The following is a 17,644-nucleotide window of genomic DNA, read 5'->3' on the forward strand; positions in this document are numbered from 1 at the left end:
ACAAATGTAGTAAATCTCCAGATTTTGGGAAACTGAAAAACACTTAAGTAATCCCTAACTCAAATTAGAAATCTGAAAGAAAATTAGGAAATAGTTTGAATTGAAATTAGAATGCATATATGAGATCATACATTATTTGACTTTCTCTGTCTTCACTTAGCATAATGCCTTTAGGGTCCATCTATGTTGTTGCATTTCCCCCATTATTTGATAAAGCTTCTAGTATGACTTTATATATTATTTTTTTAAACTAGATTTATCAAGTTTAGTCTTTTCTATTTTAATTCCTTAATTTCTGCTATTATATTCATTAATTTCCTTCTTTCCGTAATTACATTTAATTTCTCCCTAAATTCCTCATTTTTGTGTTGTTAGCACGGTTGGATTGGACGTACTAAAACATACTTGTATTACTTTCATTTTATAAATTACTTTGATCTGATCAAAAACGGAAAGGATAGAAAAGTTCCCTCCTGGTGACACGTTTATGTTGGCTCACAAACACACATTCTGAGCTGCAACTCGGGTTGCACTCCACATCTCTGAACCTCGCACCTCCAGACAGCGGCAGAGGGCGTGAAACCTCCAACCAGTCAATACCGCGAGGCACGCCGCAGTGCCCTTTGGGAAGTGTAGTTCTAGAACAAGCGGAACTCTGGGAAATGCAGTTCTGCGTGCACACTTCCGCCGTCGGGTTTTGTCAGTCTTGGTGCTGCGGCCCCAAGGGGCGAAGGTGTATAGTACTGGCGCGGGGACAGTGAGGCTTCGGTCCTGGGGACTGCTTCCGCGACAGCCCCAGTCCCGCGGTGATATGCACGCGGACCGCTTCGAGCGTGCACGAACCGACCTCGGATCCGGCGCACGAAAGGCCCGGGAGGACGGCCCCGCCGCGCAGGCGCGGATTCTGGTCCAGGTGGGGTGGGGACCGTGGGACGGCACGGGGGAGGGAGGGAGCAGGGTCGGGGGCAGCGTTTTAATCAGCTGATTAATTTGGGGACACTTGAGGGTTTAGGTGTTGGAGTGTCTGAAAATCAGTAACATGGTCTTGGGAGGTGATGAGTGTTTTTGAAGCCAGTGGAGGTAAATAATTGAGTGACGGGTCTCTGGGGAGAGTCACTGAGGGGCTTTGGGGCGTCTTAGACTTGGGGGTTAGCGGTTGTGGGGATGAGGCAGCATGTATTGGGAGTGACGGCGCCCCTGGAGGCTGCCCTCTGGGGTGACTGGGAGAGCGGTGGGGGAGGGTTTGTTTGTAGAAATAGTTAAGAACTGATGATAGATGATTGGGTGCCTTTGGGTTGGCGATGGGGGCCAGTGGAGACGAACGATAAGGCCGTAGTGGGGGCACGTGGAGGGCTCAGAGTTGTTGGACTGAGGAGTTCATTGACGGGACGTCCTACTGGTTGTGACTGGTGGGTCTTACCTGAACCCTGTGCTCCTGGGCAAGACTAAGGGGAGGTGATGAAAATCCCACCCTGTGTTCCAGGAAGCAGCTTCCCACAAAGAACCCCCTTCCCCGTATGACTGGAGACAGCACACTCGTGCCCCGGTGACCTATGACAAGACCAGACACCGACCCTCTTCCAGTAACTCTTCCTGCCTGGAGGTGCTTGCTGTGCCCTGTGCTACTGTTTCCGGTCAAGTGAGTGAAATGCCAGCTTGCCTGTCCAGACGGGCTGTGGTTGCTGACTGCGCACAAGATCCTGGTTGTCGGCGGGCATTGGGACCTATCTCCCCTCCTGGCCTCGGTTCTCTGAGTGACTCAGAGGGAGACATGTAAGGCCCTTGGGAGACAATGCCAGGAGCTGGTGCACACGGCCAGGTTAGCGCTGAGCAGTGTTCAGGCGTTCCCTTTCGGCTTTGCGAACTGAGCAGTGTAGAGACCCTGAGTGGGTGGCAATGCGAGCAGGCCTGTCTAGTCTGCCTCCAGATCTCGCCCAGCTCCGGGCTGGGTGTTGACTGCCTGGAAGGGGCCGCTGTCCTGACTCCACTCGCAAAACCCAGGTGTGACTTTCTCCCCTCATCTACAGCAGGTGAGTGGACACTTCCATCTGTGTCCGTACCCACTGGAACACTGACAACACCTCCCCCCTCAGTGGAAGAGTGCCTCCAAAGAGCTCTTGCTCAGAACCAACCTTCTGTGGGTATTACAGCGTCTCCTGGCTCAGTTTATTTTCTGGGAAAGCACCGGTGACCGGTCCAGCATGTTCAGCCTTCCCAGCCAGCCTGTCAGCCTGTGGAGCCTGGACTGGAGGTCTGGGCGTGTCGCTGCTCAGCCACCATTCCCAGACCACAGGTGGAGACCGCACATGCGGGGCAAATCTCAGCTGGCAGGATGGCTAGGAAGGGTGGAATTTGTCCCTCTTGCCCCAAGCTTACTGGGTACTGAGTTTTTTGGACATTTCCTTTCAGGTGTATTCTTATGAAGGAAATGTCCCCATGCGACATGTGCCTGTGAAGCCCTTGGCTTTGATCCCTTAGGTGGCTGAGTGTAAATGACCTGGACCATGAGCAGTGACAAAATGTAAAGTATAAGTATTTACATGCATCAAGACGTAGTACTTTTTGTTTACTATGCTTATCTTAAGCATATTATTGTCTGTCCCAGCAATTCTGCCTGAGATGATACTTGTCATGCAGTTTGTGATCTTTTAAAAATAGTGCTTTTACTCAGTTATCTAGTTATTGGGCCTATTGGGGAAATCATTAAAACCATATCTACAAACCCAGAAAACCTCTCACAAAAGTGGAAGAGAAAGAAAAACAGTTTTATTATTGCATAAAAATGAAACCAGAATGGATGAGCACGGCAGGCAGTCTGCTAAAGAGATCACCACTGCAGGAAGAAAGCACACCCTTTTTTATAGCCAGGTGGATGCAACCTATTATACATGGTCCCAAGGTAAATGGTAATTTGTCACACTTAGGCCATCCTAAACTTCCCTCGGGAAAAATCAACCATATCTTTATGATGGGAGGTATTAGTTTGGTGCAAAAGTAATTGCAGTTTTTGCAATTGTTTTTAACCTTTTAAACCACAGTTACTGTTGCACCAACCTAATAATTTTACAGCTCGGAGCCAGTTGCCAAAGCCAGGCTGGTTAGGCTCCTGCGCTGCCACACTGGGAGATGGGTGGGTCTGCTGGGCGATTGCAGAGAGATGGTTCCCAGGTTCTTGGGCTGTTAAACTAGATGGATGAGGCTTATTTATTTAGTTTTGGAAAGAGTTGCATACATCTAAAAGGGGCAGAGAAAACGTACAGTTAACATGTTTTCTCAAGCAAATGCTCTTTGAATGGGGGAGGAGTCTTTTCTGCATGAGGGAGAATTAGGGGGTTTTCTCCTTTTTTTCATTTGTATTTGCTCTTACAGGCCTCTGACTTCCTGTTCCCCTACAGGCCTAGAAACAATGGCACTTTGCACTAGGGCAGGCCCTCCCGGCCTTTGAAGCAGAGGGGAGGAGAGGGGTCCCAGGGCCAACATTGTGGCCCTGGTAGAACAGAGGACAGCCCCTGTCCCACCCACCTCCAAGCAGCTCCTCGGTCAGGGATCAGAGACCCTTGGCAGAAGCTGGGTGTGGAGCGGTTCCCCTGGGAGCAGAGGGTAAGGAGATGACTAACCGCCCAGAGGCAGTGGGTCAGCCTCAGCCATTCCTATGGTTCCTTAACTCAGCAGGATTCTGATCTGCCTCGATTTGCCCCTGGGAACCTATGGCCTAGGCCATTCCTGCTGATTTCTTAGGGAAAGGGCAGGCAGTCTGTGTCCCATGTGAGTGAGAAAGAAGTATTATCAGGGTTTCCTTAGGTGCTTCATGCTGTCATCCACTCGGGTGGTCAGGCTGTCACAGGATCTGTCAGCGGCACCACAGCTGGCCGCCCGCCCCCCTCCTCTTTTCCATTCCTGTTAGTTCCTCTGATCTCCCTTCTCTTTTGCTGCAGGCTGATGGGAGCAGAGTGCCAGCACCCCAGGCTGCAAGCCCGTTTCTGTTTACCGTCCTGCCTGGACAGGTACCTAAGCAAGTGATTTCATCCACGTGCCCCCGGAAATGTTGCAGCAGAATGAGTGAGCCCAGTTTGTAATTTCAGACTTTGTGGGTGTCTGCAGAGCGCTGGCTGTGCTGGTCCTCTGGTGAGTTTGGTGGAACCAGTGAGGCGAGTGGCTTCAATCTGGCGTTTCCCACTGGGAGCCAGGGCTGCACAGCACAGTGGCAGGCCCAGCTGGGACATGCCAGCAGCTGGCTGTCCAGCCACTTCTGAGTGGAGTCTCGCAGACAACTCATCAGAGTTCCCAGTCGTGGAAATGAAGTACACCATCAAAAAGAAAACTCCCACTGCGTCTCCAGGCTGTGGCTCTCAGGAACAGATGACTCGTGCGAGATAAGAGGGGAAAGGCTCAGGACTGGGGGGGTGTTCCTCCAGTCTGCAGACCTCAACCAGACACCCCTCTCAGCGCATCAGGACAGAGAGAAGTCCCAGAACGGCAGATTTCCCAAAGCAGCAGAAAATGATTCCGTCGCAGGTGAGTTGTTGATTCTCCAGAAGGTTTTTCTGTGGATGGGATGAGGCTGACGGAACATCTAGAATCAGCAGAAAAGGCCTCAATACACTTAAGAGGTAGGAAATACAAACTTGGACAGAGAGTTTCAAAAGAAGCATGAGTGGGTTATGGAATCATGCAGAAGTCACAGTTGGAACACAGGTATGAAAGGAATGGAGCCCTTTACTGTTAGGTTAAGCTGCAGGCTTTGCTGAGCTGTCCCCAGAGCCGTGACCAACCTGACCAGGACGGTCTGAGAAGCTAGCATTTCCTGGTGATCCCACAGAAAGGAAATGTGTCGGTGGCTGTGGGCACTGTGCCCAGCAGCCCTGTTATGGCAGGTCCCCTCGCAAGTCCCCAGGATAAGCCCAGGGCATGAATCGGGACCCTGACACCCATCTGGTTAGCGTGCCAAGCGGTGCCCCTGCAGGACAGGCTGGCTGTCCGCTTTGAGCAGAGAAACTGAACCATGTGGCAGAGGTGACCTGCGCAGCCGTTAGGCAGCTGGTGGTATTCTTACAGGTGGAATTGGAATACTTCTCAGGTGCACATGTTTCTGCTTCTGTTGGCATAGCTGGGCACGCAGGCGTCAGCCTCAGCCCTGTTTCCATATGTCTTGACTCAGTAAACAGGCTGCAGTGTCCCTTCACGCTTGGCTAACTTGCCTCTCTCGCCCTCCCTTTGTTCCTTTCTTTCCCAAATTCTGTTGTTTACACTAACATACAGCACATTGACTTTCCCCTTTCTGCACACACAGCTCTGTGCCAGCTCAGCTGAGCCAATAGCTGAGCTGCCAGGTGTCAGAGAAGCCAGTTAACCCACAGTCAGAGTGAAAGGCCCTGAGCCTCACTCACGGACAAAGGTGCCGCTTCCCAGTCTGTTTCTCCGTGGAGCAGCATGCTGTTGGGTCAGTGGATCCGGCCAGACATGGGTCTCCCGGGAGGTCCCGAACAAAGGCTCAGGCAGTTTTGTGGAATCGGGTCAAGAGGAGGACTGGAGTAGAAAACTATGGGTACTAGTCAACATGGGGAGAAGTTTCCCCAGGGCTCCCCTCCTGCCAGCCAAGAAGGAGGTCTCGGCAGAGGCGCCTGAGAAAAACTCCAGGTGAGGACACCCAGGATACACAGAGGGGAGCCAGGCCGAGACCTGTGGCCTGGACTGCGGCTCCTTCCATGTCTGCACTGCGCAGGCTGTCACCAGACCTGGTGTGTGAGTGACAGCTCCATGTAAAGCCTCGTGACTTTTACAGCATGTGTGAATTTGTGTGACCAGCATAGCAGTCAGGACTCAGAACGTCCCATCTTCTCATCTTCCTGCGTCCCTAACCCTGGCACCAGCTCATCTGTCACTGGTTTGTCTTTTCCAGAATGTCACATAATAGAATCCTCAGTATGTGACCTTGTGATACTGGCATTTTTCATTCGTGCCTCCAAGAGCCACCGTGCCGTTCGTTCCTTCTGACTGCCGAGTGCTGTCACTGAGTAGTTTCTCACTGCAGGGACGCACGGTCACTCACCCATTCGCTTCTGAAGACATCTTGGCTGCGCCCAGCTTTCAGCCGTTGTTCACAGGCTTACAGGTTTGAACGTGCATTTCAGTTTACCTGGTTCGCCACTAATCAGCGCAATCGCTGGGCGGTGTGGCCAGTCTGGGTCCCACTCTGCCCACCACTTGCTGCCATTCTGCGTCCTCACCGTCAGTGGAGGAGTGGCACTGTTGCGTAGCCCCTCACTGCCGGGGTTTTAGGTGTTAACTGTTAGCCATTCTCATAGGTGTGTAGTGTATCTCTTTAGTTTCACTCCCTACCAACACCCGCCACTGAACATCCTCTCATGTTATCTCACGTCTCTCCATCGTCTTTGGTGAAGTGTGTGTGAAGAGCTCCCATTGTTAATGGTGCTCTCTTCATTGAGTTTTAAGAGTTCTTCATGTATTCTGGATGAGATGCTTTCTCAGACAAGTGATTTGCAAATATTTTCTCCTAGTCTGTGCTGCGTTTTCTCTTTTTTTTAAACAATGTCTTTTACAGAAAAATAATTTTTAATTTTTTGCAAAAGTCCAACATACTAATTTTGTCTTACATTGACTATGTGTTGGTATTGTATATAAAAACTCGTCAAACCCAAGGTCACACAGGTTTTCTCCTAGAAGTTATATGTCTAGGTCTGTGATCCGCTTAGAGGTAATTTTTACATTCGGCAGGAGGTATGTGTGAGGTTTATTCTTTTGCTCATGCGTGTACAATGATTCTAGCAACTTTTGTTAAAAAGACTCTTTTGTCCATGGAATTGCTTTTGTACCTTTGTCAAAAATCAAGAGCATATTTGTGGGTGTCTATTTCTAGGCTCTCTGTTCTGTTCCATTCATGTGTGTGTCTACCTTTCACTAATATCACCTTGTTCTAATCATTGTCTTTATCGGAAGTCAAGAAATCAACATGATTCCTGCAACATTGTCATTTTTTCCAAAGCGTCTGGCTGCTCTCATTCCTTGTGCCTGTCCCCATGCCCTACATGCCCTGGCTTTGTGGCCTCTGGAACGCCTTAGTGACTGTGGCCTTGGAAGACCTTAATTTCTGTGTTCCGGAAGATGCCTAAGCAGCCTGCTAGTTGGTCCTGCTTGGAGCAGAGCCACTGGTGGGAGGACAATGTGTTAGACATGTAGATGTGAATTGGGGTTTGACGGTGACTGAGATAGCACTGTCATTTAGCGGGCAGAGGCCGGACCTCTGGAGGTCCTCCATGGCTGGGCCACGGCGCTCAGCTAAGAACTGTTTCTAGTTACCCCCTTTGAGAAACACTGCGTATTTAGACAACCTATTTCAGTTTCTTGTTCAATGGATAGATGGATGAATTCATGATAAACATTTCAGTCACATTTTTGCATCTTTCTCAAGGTGTAACACAAGAGTAGCAGATTACATTAGTTCACCATTGGTACGTAACAAATTACCCCAAACCTTGGTGGCTGAAAACACAAGCTTTTATCTATCCATGTTTGTGTGTGGGGCACTGCCAGCCGCTTACCCATGTGGTTCTCGTTCAGGGTCTCATGAACCTGTGGTCAAGACGTTGAGAAGGCCGGCTCATCTCCAGGTGCAGACAGGACATGGCGCCTGCCAAGCCTGCTCACGGTCACGTGGCTATGGGCAGGCCCCAGTTCTCTCTGCACAGGGCTGCCTCCTAATGGCAGCTGGATTCCCCCAGAGATAAGGACAGGGTCCCAAGATGCAAGCACAGTCTTCTGGAGTAATCTTGGAAGTGGCATCCCGTCACTCTTGCCCTGTTCTGTTGAGTCAGTCTGGCTACATTTGAGAGGCTGGAACACCAAGAGTGAGACCACTGGGGCCACCGCTGGGCCCCCTGCACCATAGAGAAGAAAGCCTGCATTGGACTTAAGGGCCACTTCAGCTTTAACAGTGATTCTGCCTCCCTAGATATCGTTTGAGGACGTGGCGGTGGCTTTCACGTTGGACGAGTGGCAGCTGCTGAGCCCCACCCAGAAGAGCTTGTACCGGGATGTGATGCTGGAGAACTACAGTAATTTCGTGTTCCTGGGTAAGGACATTCTCACGCAGCGCAGCGTGGGCCCAGTAGTGGGGTCTCTGAGGTCTTTACTGATTTGGGAATTAAGCTGCAGGGGTCAGAGAGGCTTTGGCTTGTACACCCAACTGAAATATTTGTGTGCACTTGCTTTACTTTATATATGGTCTTTGCAGTAAAACAGTTTTTCTAACTAAAGAGTCCCTCAGCCCAGGCAGTTGCATCCACATCCTGTGTTTCCGTGAACAGGTTGTGAAATTACTAAGCCTGATGCAGTTTTCAAGCTGGAGCCAGAAGAGCCCTGGGTAATAACTGAAGAAGTCCTGAGTCAGAACCCTTCGGGTGAGGAACAGTGAGGTGTGTGGCAGGTTGGCACTTTGGAAACGTTACTATAAAACTGTTGAAAGGTCCTGTGTCTTTAGGATTGATTCAGCACCAGTGACCTAGTTCGTCATGATTTTTAAAGTGCTCGTGTCCTGCAGGCCAACCACAGCAGGATGAGTCCCTTGGCGTGGTGTTGGTGATGAAATGTGCCCCCCTCCTACCTGTACAGCCCACGAGGTGGTGGCCAGTCATTCAGGACCTACTTTGTGCATAAGGCTCTGCCTCCCAGTTTCCTCGGTCCCCTGCCCGAACCCAGCCTGCAGAGGAAGCTTCTTGCCTTCTCTTTCAGAATTCATGAATGTGCCTCATTTTAGCTGACAGTGATTGATTGCCTCTGCATTTCCTTTGCTAGTTTTCTTTGCTCCCTCTAGTTTGTCAGACTTCTTTTCAAGCCCCCAGAGTAGAAGGTGACTTCGTGGCTACAGGACAGATCTGAATACCTGCAAGTGCTGTGGCAGGCCCTGTCGCTTCTGGCTTCTGTGCACTCGAAGCATTGCAGCCCTTCCAGCACGTCGTTCTGGTGCCCTTGACGTTTAGCTTGTCGACAGCTTCTCATTCGTCCCATCAGATAGTCTGCTGGGTTAAGGCCCCCATTACCTGCTGTGGGGCATTTCAGCTCCATTTACGTTGAAGAATCTCATGGTATGGCACATCTTCCCAGTTTGTTCTGTGCCCCAAGGTCATGGTCACCTCCATCTGAACTATTAATAGTTTCTTCTGCAGTGTCTTTCACACATTTTTCCTCTGCATCTGGGCCTCGTTTATCACGTGCTGTCCCAGGTAGACTGTTCCTCTGTTCAATTTCAACTCTTTTCACCTCCAGCAAGCATTCCTCGTCTCCCAGCCTTTCCTGCAATCTCTACCCACTGAGCATTGTATTGTAGGAACCCAGACTTTATGTGGAATTCCTTACCCAGCTTACCCACACAGGAAGATGGCAAGTAACGCCTTCTCTGTTTGCTGTGGAATTTATGGTGTGTGATTATTAAACATTTCATTAACTGGTGGTTGGGGGCCAGGTAGGGCAGGAACTTTCTTGTTCATCAAATAGTTCTTTAGTACAAAGGCTTTCTTTCATCTAAGCAACTATTTCAGCTTACCTTGGGAGGTATTTCGAATCACAGATGTCTAAGCACCATTCACATGCATTATTAGGTGTAGGTATGTGTGGTTTGGAAAACCTGTGAAGATAGATTTTATGTTCCCCCATTAATTGAGAAAAACTGCTATTATGTGGAATAAAAGAAATTGAGAGAAAGAAAATAAGAGTCATGAAATAACTTTGCGTGACTGGAGAATTTTAAAGGAAAATTCAGAAGTATAAAATACTCACTAATTCAGTATTTGCACTGAAATCCTTTGTGTTAAAATGCAAAGTTAATTATCAGATTAATGATACAGGAAGGAACTGCCTGAGAAGTTAAGGAATAAGTGAACTGTATTTTCCCTACATGAACGGAGGGCTTCTTATGTGCCGTGTAGTGGGGGTACATCAGTGAAACATACAAACCTGTCCCCTGCCCTCGGGGTTTCCATTCTAGTGGTAGAGCCAGAAGTGCAGTGGTTACCTATCTGGTAAATGCTGTGGAGGGAATAACGGCATTTGTTAGTGTGGCCTTAAAGTGCTGTTTAGACTTAAATAAATCAGGCATGCTGACAGCTGGGGACAGCAATTGCAAAGGTCCTGAGGCAGAGAAGGGATCAGAGGAACGGGAAAGAATTGGGTGTGCCTGAGGAGTGGTAAGCAGGGCTGTGACAGGAAGTCACAGAGCTTGGAGGAAACCAGGTGGTGCAAAGGCATGGACACTACGATGAAAGATTGCATTTATCCAAGGTTTTGGGTGGTTTTTAAGCTGGGGGTAAAAGGCCTGATTACATTTTCCAAAGATTACTAGCTGCTGTGTGGAGACTAGAGTGGGGAGGGAGCAAGACTGAAAGTAGGAATATCAGTTTGAAAACTAGGATGAAACGAAGGTAGTAAATACAACAGTGTAACAGAAACAGAGACCTGGGGAATTCTACCGGTACCAACCTACCATAACATCGATTAGAGATGGCCCACTTGTTTTCCAAAATAACAGGATTTTTTTCTTAAAGGTTTTTTGATACAGTTGAATACTTCAATATTGTTTTATATCATTTACTTTATCGATTTGGATATATCTTATCTTGATGTGATTTTAATTCAAAATTTTTCTTTTTCTTTACTGTCACAATTCATGAAGCAATTTTTTATAAACTCAAGTGGATCTTACATTCAAATGTCTACATATGACTCTTGTTTTTAGTCTCCAAACTTTTTCCCACATCTTTTTCATCTCAATAAGTAGTAGTAGCAGCATCTCCACTCACTTAAGGTTAAAATATTGAATCCTTTTATTTTCCTCCATATCAGCAGCTATAGCTGGCTCTTCCTCTGAAATTCTGATATGTCTGAGAAGTAGATGAGGCTTTTCTGTCTCCCCAAAGTTATCCCACACAAGAGGAGCAATTGTCTTATGTTTGAAATCTTGCCAAATCTTCTATCTTGCAGAGTACTTCCTGGGAATATTACCTCACAGTTGCTAATAAAGAATACCATACTAAAGTAAACCAACCTTTAAAAGATCACTTTAAAGTATTCCATACATGGTCATATTATGGAAATCACAACAATTGTACTTACTCTGTCTTAATGTTATGCAAGGAATTCTTGTGGTTTGAAATAATTTCCATTGATAGTATTGTATACAGATTCAATATGTAGGTAATAGATTCAGTTAAAATGTCAAAAGAGCTGAATAAAAACGGTACTCAGCTCTGGAGAACTCTGGGATAACTCCAAGAAGTAGCTGTAATGATGGTGGAGTTACTGATGTCAGTGATTCCAGGGATGGACTTGACTGAGAAGTGTTTTCAAATAACAGCACAGGAAATGAGTGTTCCCATCTTTGAGATGTAAAGTTGTAACGTTACATTTACTGTGCATTGTGTTCAGCATTCTTCCTTTATAGTATTTGACAACGTGTATAATCTCACTCTATTATGTTCTTGTTATTCTCAGTCTTCCCTGAACTGTACGTTCTATGAGGGTGGGTGCTTACCTATCTTCTCCACTGATGTGCTGCTAGCAAGTTCTGGACACATGCTAGATAATCTGTGGGTTATTGCTACATAAGTATTTGATTAGAAATTGTTCTAGTCTTTTTTATCTCATGATCACTGTTCCTTGAGTGTATTTCATCTTTCCTTATTTAAGAACTCATGTTTATAAACATTTGTAACTTAAAAATCTGTTTTCATTTCTGTGAAAAATTTTAATGCCCAATAAGAAGACACTGTATGTGGAAGATTTTTGGCGGGTGGCAGGAGTGGGATCCTAGGCTCCATTTCAGAAGTTTTATTTAATAAGCATAATCATTGGGGGATTTACACAGTACAGTTCATTTTTCCTTTTTAGAGGAACTCTGGCTAGATAATAATCTCAAAATGTGGCACCAGAATAATCAAGACAAACTTCAAAGTACAGAGAGCAACCATGGATATGATGTTTTTGGGAAAATACTCCATTCAAGCATTAACTTTGTTCGTTTAGGAGTGAGACCCTGTAAATCTGGCACTGGTGTAAAAAGTTTGAAACATCCTTTTGATTTTCTTATTCCAAAAAATAACTGTGGAAGAAAGAATCTTGAGTTCAGTAAGAAATTGTTATTCTACATCAAACAAGACAGAACCCAAGGTGGAATAAAATACTGTGATTGCTATATATGTAGGCAAGTCAGCAGTAAAGAGTCATGGCTTATTACAAACCATATAACACACACAGGAGTCTATTTATGCATGGAATGTGGAAAAGTGTTTAACAAGAAGTCACAGCTTGTTATACATCAGAGAACTCATACAGGAGAGAAACCCTATGGATGCAGTGACTGTGGGAAAGCCTTCTCACAGAAGTCACTGCTCACTATCCATCAAAGGACTCATTCAGGAGAAAAACCATATGGGTGTGGTGAATGTCCAAAAGCTTTCAGTAGGAAGTCTCTCCTCGTTTTACATCAGAGAACACACACGGGAGAGAAGCCCTATGGATGCAGCGAGTGTGGGAAAACCTTCAGCAGGAAGTCACAGCTTAAAAGACATCAGATAACTCACACAATAGAGAAACCCTATGGCTGCAATGACTGTGGGAAATCTTTCTCCCAGAAATTAAAGCTCATCACACATCAGAGAACACATACAGGAGAGAAACCCTATAAATGTGGTGACTGTGGGAAAGCCTTCTTTTGGAAGTCACAGCTCATTACTCATCACAGAACTCATACAGGGAAGAAACCGTATGCGTGTAGTGAGTGTAAAAAAGCCTTCAGCAGGAACTCACTGCTCATCAGGCATCAGAGGATTCACACAGGAGAGAAACCCTACGAATGTGGTGACTGTGGTGAAGCCTTCATCAGAAAACCACAGCTTATTAGACACCAGATAACTCACACGGGAAAGAAGAACTACCAGTGCGGTGACTGTGAAGAAGCCTTCTTTAAGAAGTCAGAGCTCATCAGACATCAAAAGCTTCATTTAGGAGAGAAGCCCTATGGGTGTGTTGAGTGTGGAAAAACCTTCTTTGGGAAGTCACAGCTTTTAACACATCAGAGAACTCACACTGGAGAGAAACCTTACGAATGCAGTGACTGTGGGAAAGCCTTCACCCAGAAGTCAAGCCTGATATCACACCAGAGGACTCATACAGGAGAGAAGCCCTATGAGTGCACTGAGTGTGGGAAAACCTTCAGTGAGAAGTCAAGTCTCATTCATCATCAGAGAACCCACACTGGAGAAAAACCCTTTGAATGCAGTGAATGTAGGAAAGCTTTTGCCTGGAAACCACAGCTTCTTAGGCATCAGAGAATTCACACCGGGGAGAAACCCTATGTGTGCAGTGACTGTGGGAAAGCCTTTGTTCAGAAAGTGCAGCTCATTAAGCATCAGAGGAATCACACAGGAGAGAAAGCCTACAGATGCAGTGATTGTGCAAAAGCTTTCTTTGAGAAGGCGCAGCTGATTATACATCAGAGGATTCATACAGGAGAGAGACCCTATCGATGTGGTGACTGTGGGAAGTCCTTTACTAGAAAGTCACACCTTATGAGGCATCAGAGAATTCATACAGGAGATAAATACTATGGATGCAATGAGTGTGGGACTACCTTCAACAGGAAGTCACAGCTCATCATCCATCAGAGAAATCATGTAATATAGAAACCACACAAGTGCAGTGAGCATGGAAAGCATGCTAGTAAATGTCAGGCCTCCTGACACATCTGAGGACACACACACAAGGGAAACCCTATCAATGCACTGACTGTGGGAAAGGCAAGCCTCACTAAAGAATTCAGAAAGGGGAGAATGTTTTTAAGGAGACCATATAAGGAAGCCTCCTCCCAGAAAACTCAGCTTACTACACATTGATGGCTCGTCAATATTGTGATAGCACGGAACCTTTCAGTCAGAAGTGGAAGTTCATTAAGCATTTAGAATACCTGAACAGGAAAAACATTCTATTGTCATAACAAGTGAGAGACGTCATTAAGAAAGGGTGACTTTTGTTAATTTTATTATATACCAGAGAATACATGCATAGAGGAAATACTGAATATTAGAGATTTCGTAAGGAGGAGTAGTCCTAATTGAAGAATTTGCTAAGCATGATCCTATTGAAATAATTCTGTAAGTTATGTTCGTTGTATATAAATTATTCTAAAAGATAGTCATTTTTAAATAGCAGATGTGTTTTACGTGAAGACGTCTGCTTTCTGCCGTGGTACTATACCAAGGGCCAGATGGACTGTCCTGCCTAACCAGATAAAAACTGCACAGTATGTGTGAAATGATGGTTTCAGACACGTGACAGGCACAGGGTTTTCATCCCTGACAGAAGGTGGACAAAGTGGTGGCAGTTTCCAGGCTACAGTTCAGGGAAGGGAACAGATGCAGCCTTGCTGAATTGAAGAGAATTGCTGAACTGGAGTTTGGGGAGGCCACGGTAGCTAGAATTTGCAAAGAACAGACTGGAGAGGATGGAAATTCCCAGGGACGGGGCTGGGCGATCTTCAAGGAGTCCCCTTGAGCCTTTGGCTTGGTACCGATTTGCATGTGTGTGAAAGAAAGCTTCCTCAGACCTGAAAAGCAGCAGCTGAATGATTCCTGGATCTCAGCACAGACCTCAGAATAGTTTGTGTTCCCACCAGTCAGAGTGCAAACATCTTTCCACACATAGGGCATCAGGCAGAATTCTTAGAAGACTGCTACCTAAGTGGTGAGGGAATTAATCCTAGATTGAAAGCTACTCTGGACCCACAATGTGTGGTGTCCAAAAACTTACAAAAGAAGCAGGAAAATGTGACTTGTAATTAGGAGAAAAATCAATCAGTAGAAAGAGACCAAGAAAAAAAGACTGAAGGGGTTGGAATTAATACACAAGGATGTCCAAATAGCTATTATAAGTATAAATGGAAACGTGAATTTACTGAAACAAAGTGGAAAATACATTTTTAAAAACCCACATGGAACGTTTCAGGATACGAATATCTTAAAATTAAAAAAAAAAGTGGGTGGAATTAAGAACAGTTTAGACCTATAAGAAAAAAATTAATGAACTTGAAGAGTAAGAATAAAAACTATCCCAATGATGTACACAGAGAAAAAAGATGGGGAGGGGAGAGAATAGGGGATGCATGACATTGATGTAACAAGCCCCAGAGGGGAGAGAGAGAAGAGGCGAAAGAAAGTATTTGAATAACTAATGGCTGACCCTTTTCCACATATGGTAAGAAGTATGACTCCACATACTCAAGAAGCTCAAAGAACTCTGCACAGAAGAAACAAAGAAACTCATGCATGGACATCATGTCAAGTGATGAAAACCAGTGAGAACAACTCTACAGCGGAAGAGAACAACTGTAAAAAGGAAAAAGGACCCAAGATACTCACAGAGCAAAGGATGAGAGCACACTTCTAGAAGACAGAGGGTAACACCTTTAAATTACTAAAAGGGAAAAACCCTGCCCCCTAGAGTGCTGTTACCCATCGAAACGTCTTTCAAAATGAAAGCAAAAAAGACTTTTTCAGAAAAATACAATCAAAGAATTTCTCATCTGTAGACCTACCTTCAGGAGACATGCAAGGACGTTTTTGGGTAGTGGGAAAAGGACACAAAGTGGAGGTTTCGATCTGCAGGAGGTCTGCAGGGGGACAGGACGAGCTCCGGAAATGGTGAGTGTGTGGGTAAATATGAAAGGTTTTTTCTTCTTCTCATTTTAAAAGGTAATTGAGTGCTTTAAGCCAAAGCAATGACAATGTATTTGGGGTTATGATGTATTTCAAAGTAAAGTGTATGGTCACAATACTGCGTAAGTGTGAGTCTTTAAAACAAGTGACTGGCCTGTGTCATGAGTCAGAATCCTGTTCCTCGGCGCTCAGGATGACCTGTTTGTAGCAGCTGCACAACAGTTGTCTGTGTTGTGGATGTGGCCATGTGCTGACGACCTCGACACCTGCATACCACGTCCTTATCTGCTCTGTGCCCTCAAGGGCTGTCCTCTAGGGACCTCCTGGCCAGGGTTGCTCTCACATATGAGCAGGGTGGGGGGGTGTTCTAGTATGAGATGGAGATGGCACATGGGAGGAAAAAAGCTGAGCCCTTGCCACTTATGCTTCCTCCCTCTGGACTACGGGTGGCAGTCTCTTCTGCCTGGCTGCAGTTCCCAGCAGGCAGGTGGCCCAGCGTTCAGATCTCCTCCCTCTCCTTGCTCCTCAGACAGGGTGTCACTATCCTGGTTAGTTTCCTTAATTCTGAACACACAACTATAAAGAGTCCCTTTATTAAGCTGTTGATGTTTAGAGTATCCCATGCGCCTGCTGTGCCACGTGCTAAGCGGTGAGCACCTGGAGTTTTGAGCATTGCAGTGCCCTAGGGCATGGGCTGAACTGATCAAGATTTCCCACTGTCAATGGCAATGTTTTTGTGTTCAACAATTCAGTAGAAATTACATCACATATCAAAGTTCTTTTGTTTTGTTCAGTTTTGCTGAAAATATAACTGGTTCAGGAGGTTGTTGCCATCTGCCCCATATGCAAGTGGCCCTACAGTCAGTCATTACTGACCCTTCATAGGAAAACCAAGACATCTGCGGAATCTTGTGCTACCTCTGGGTTAGCCAGACAACCTAAAAGAAAAGCGCTGTTATTTATGTTAAATGTGTGGACAAGAAAAAGCGGTAGCCCATTACTGAGTGAGGAAGGAAAGGTGTGGACCGTGCTACCCAGAAGTTTCATCTTAATAAATTGTGCTGTGCAGTTCAAATACCCTCATCCCATATTCTGCTGTTTTTTCATATGTGTCATTCATGTAATCTGTAACCATAAACAAGATTTTTCATTTCAGTAGTCACAATTACTACAGAACCTCTTCCAAGGCTCCACACCAGTTCCCATTACAACTGATGCCAGAAAGCAAATAAGCTTTTCTAAGATCAAACCAAAGCTGCTTCACTTAACATGTCATGAAGCGTAAGTTAGGTTGAAACAAACTCTCAGAGGTCCAGTACAGACATCATCATCCCATTGCTTGTCCCTTGTGACCTGTTACCTAGCGCTTCAGCTTTCTTGGTCCTCTCTCATCCAGTGGTTCTGTGATGCTGGCATACACACCTCATGAAGGGTGGGAACTTCTCCTCCATGTGCACTTGCATTTCGGTCTGCATCCTGAAGGAGCTTTTCATGCAGGTTTTCCATTTTGTGTAACTGCAGGAGGCACCATTCGTGATGTAGTCTGTTAATGAATTTGTGTATGGCTCTGGTCCTGTCTTGAGGGAATTACCTAATGAATGAAATCAGTGTTTGAGACTTGGGCACAGTGACAGTACCTGCAATGGATTCTCGGGGGTGGCACCGTGTGACCTGTGTGCTGATACAATGGTTTCCTCCTTTGTTTGCCACGTGGTGAAGGGAAAGGCCATTCTCATGTTTATTATCTTAGAAATTTTATCTCATGTCTGCAACACAGAAGCAGGCAGCAGACCATCTTGTGACCAGCTCAATAGAATGGACTCTAACTGAGTTACTTCTACAGTGTGCTTTCCCTACCTTGCACGTTTTCCCCAACACCCACACCCCGTCACCAGGCCTTCAGGAGTACCCAGCCCATTCTGAGG

At 46.1% G+C, this 17,644-nt stretch overlaps 1 protein-coding gene across 2 annotated transcripts; it reads left to right on the top strand.

Moving 5' to 3' along the window:
* Positions 1 to 670: 670 nt before the first annotated feature.
* Positions 671 to 17,303, top strand: ZNF605 (zinc finger protein 605). 2 transcript variants are annotated; one of them, XM_033097442.1, is made up of 5 exons: positions 671 to 913; positions 3,936 to 4,515; positions 7,970 to 8,090; positions 8,325 to 8,417; positions 11,899 to 17,303. In XM_033097442.1, exons 2-5 carry the CDS (start codon positions 4,501 to 4,503, stop codon positions 13,689 to 13,691), a joined length of 2,022 nt encoding a protein of 673 aa, XP_032953333.1. In that variant the 5' UTR covers positions 671 to 913; positions 3,936 to 4,500; the 3' UTR covers positions 13,692 to 17,303. The 2 variants fall into 2 exon arrangements, with proteins under 2 accessions (XP_032953333.1, XP_032953332.1); XM_033097441.1 differs by lacking the exon at positions 8,325 to 8,417 and having other exon boundaries at positions 11,899 to 17,302.
* Positions 17,304 to 17,644: the final 341 nt, after the last annotated feature.

Source organism: Rhinolophus ferrumequinum, chromosome 25, assembly GCF_004115265.2.
Source record: "Rhinolophus ferrumequinum isolate MPI-CBG mRhiFer1 chromosome 25, mRhiFer1_v1.p, whole genome shotgun sequence".
Lineage (NCBI taxonomy): Eukaryota > Metazoa > Chordata > Mammalia > Chiroptera > Rhinolophidae > Rhinolophus > Rhinolophus ferrumequinum.

Excerpts from the sequence above, each read along its gene's own strand:
- ZNF605 (XM_033097442.1), top strand. Across the intron at positions 8,091-8,324 it reads CAGTAATTTCGTGTTCCTGG|GTTGTGAAATTACTAAGCCT; the intron begins GTAAGGACATTC and ends TTCCGTGAACAG. Across the intron at positions 8,418-11,898 it reads CCTGAGTCAGAACCCTTCGG|AGGAACTCTGGCTAGATAAT; the intron begins GTGAGGAACAGT and ends TTTCCTTTTTAG.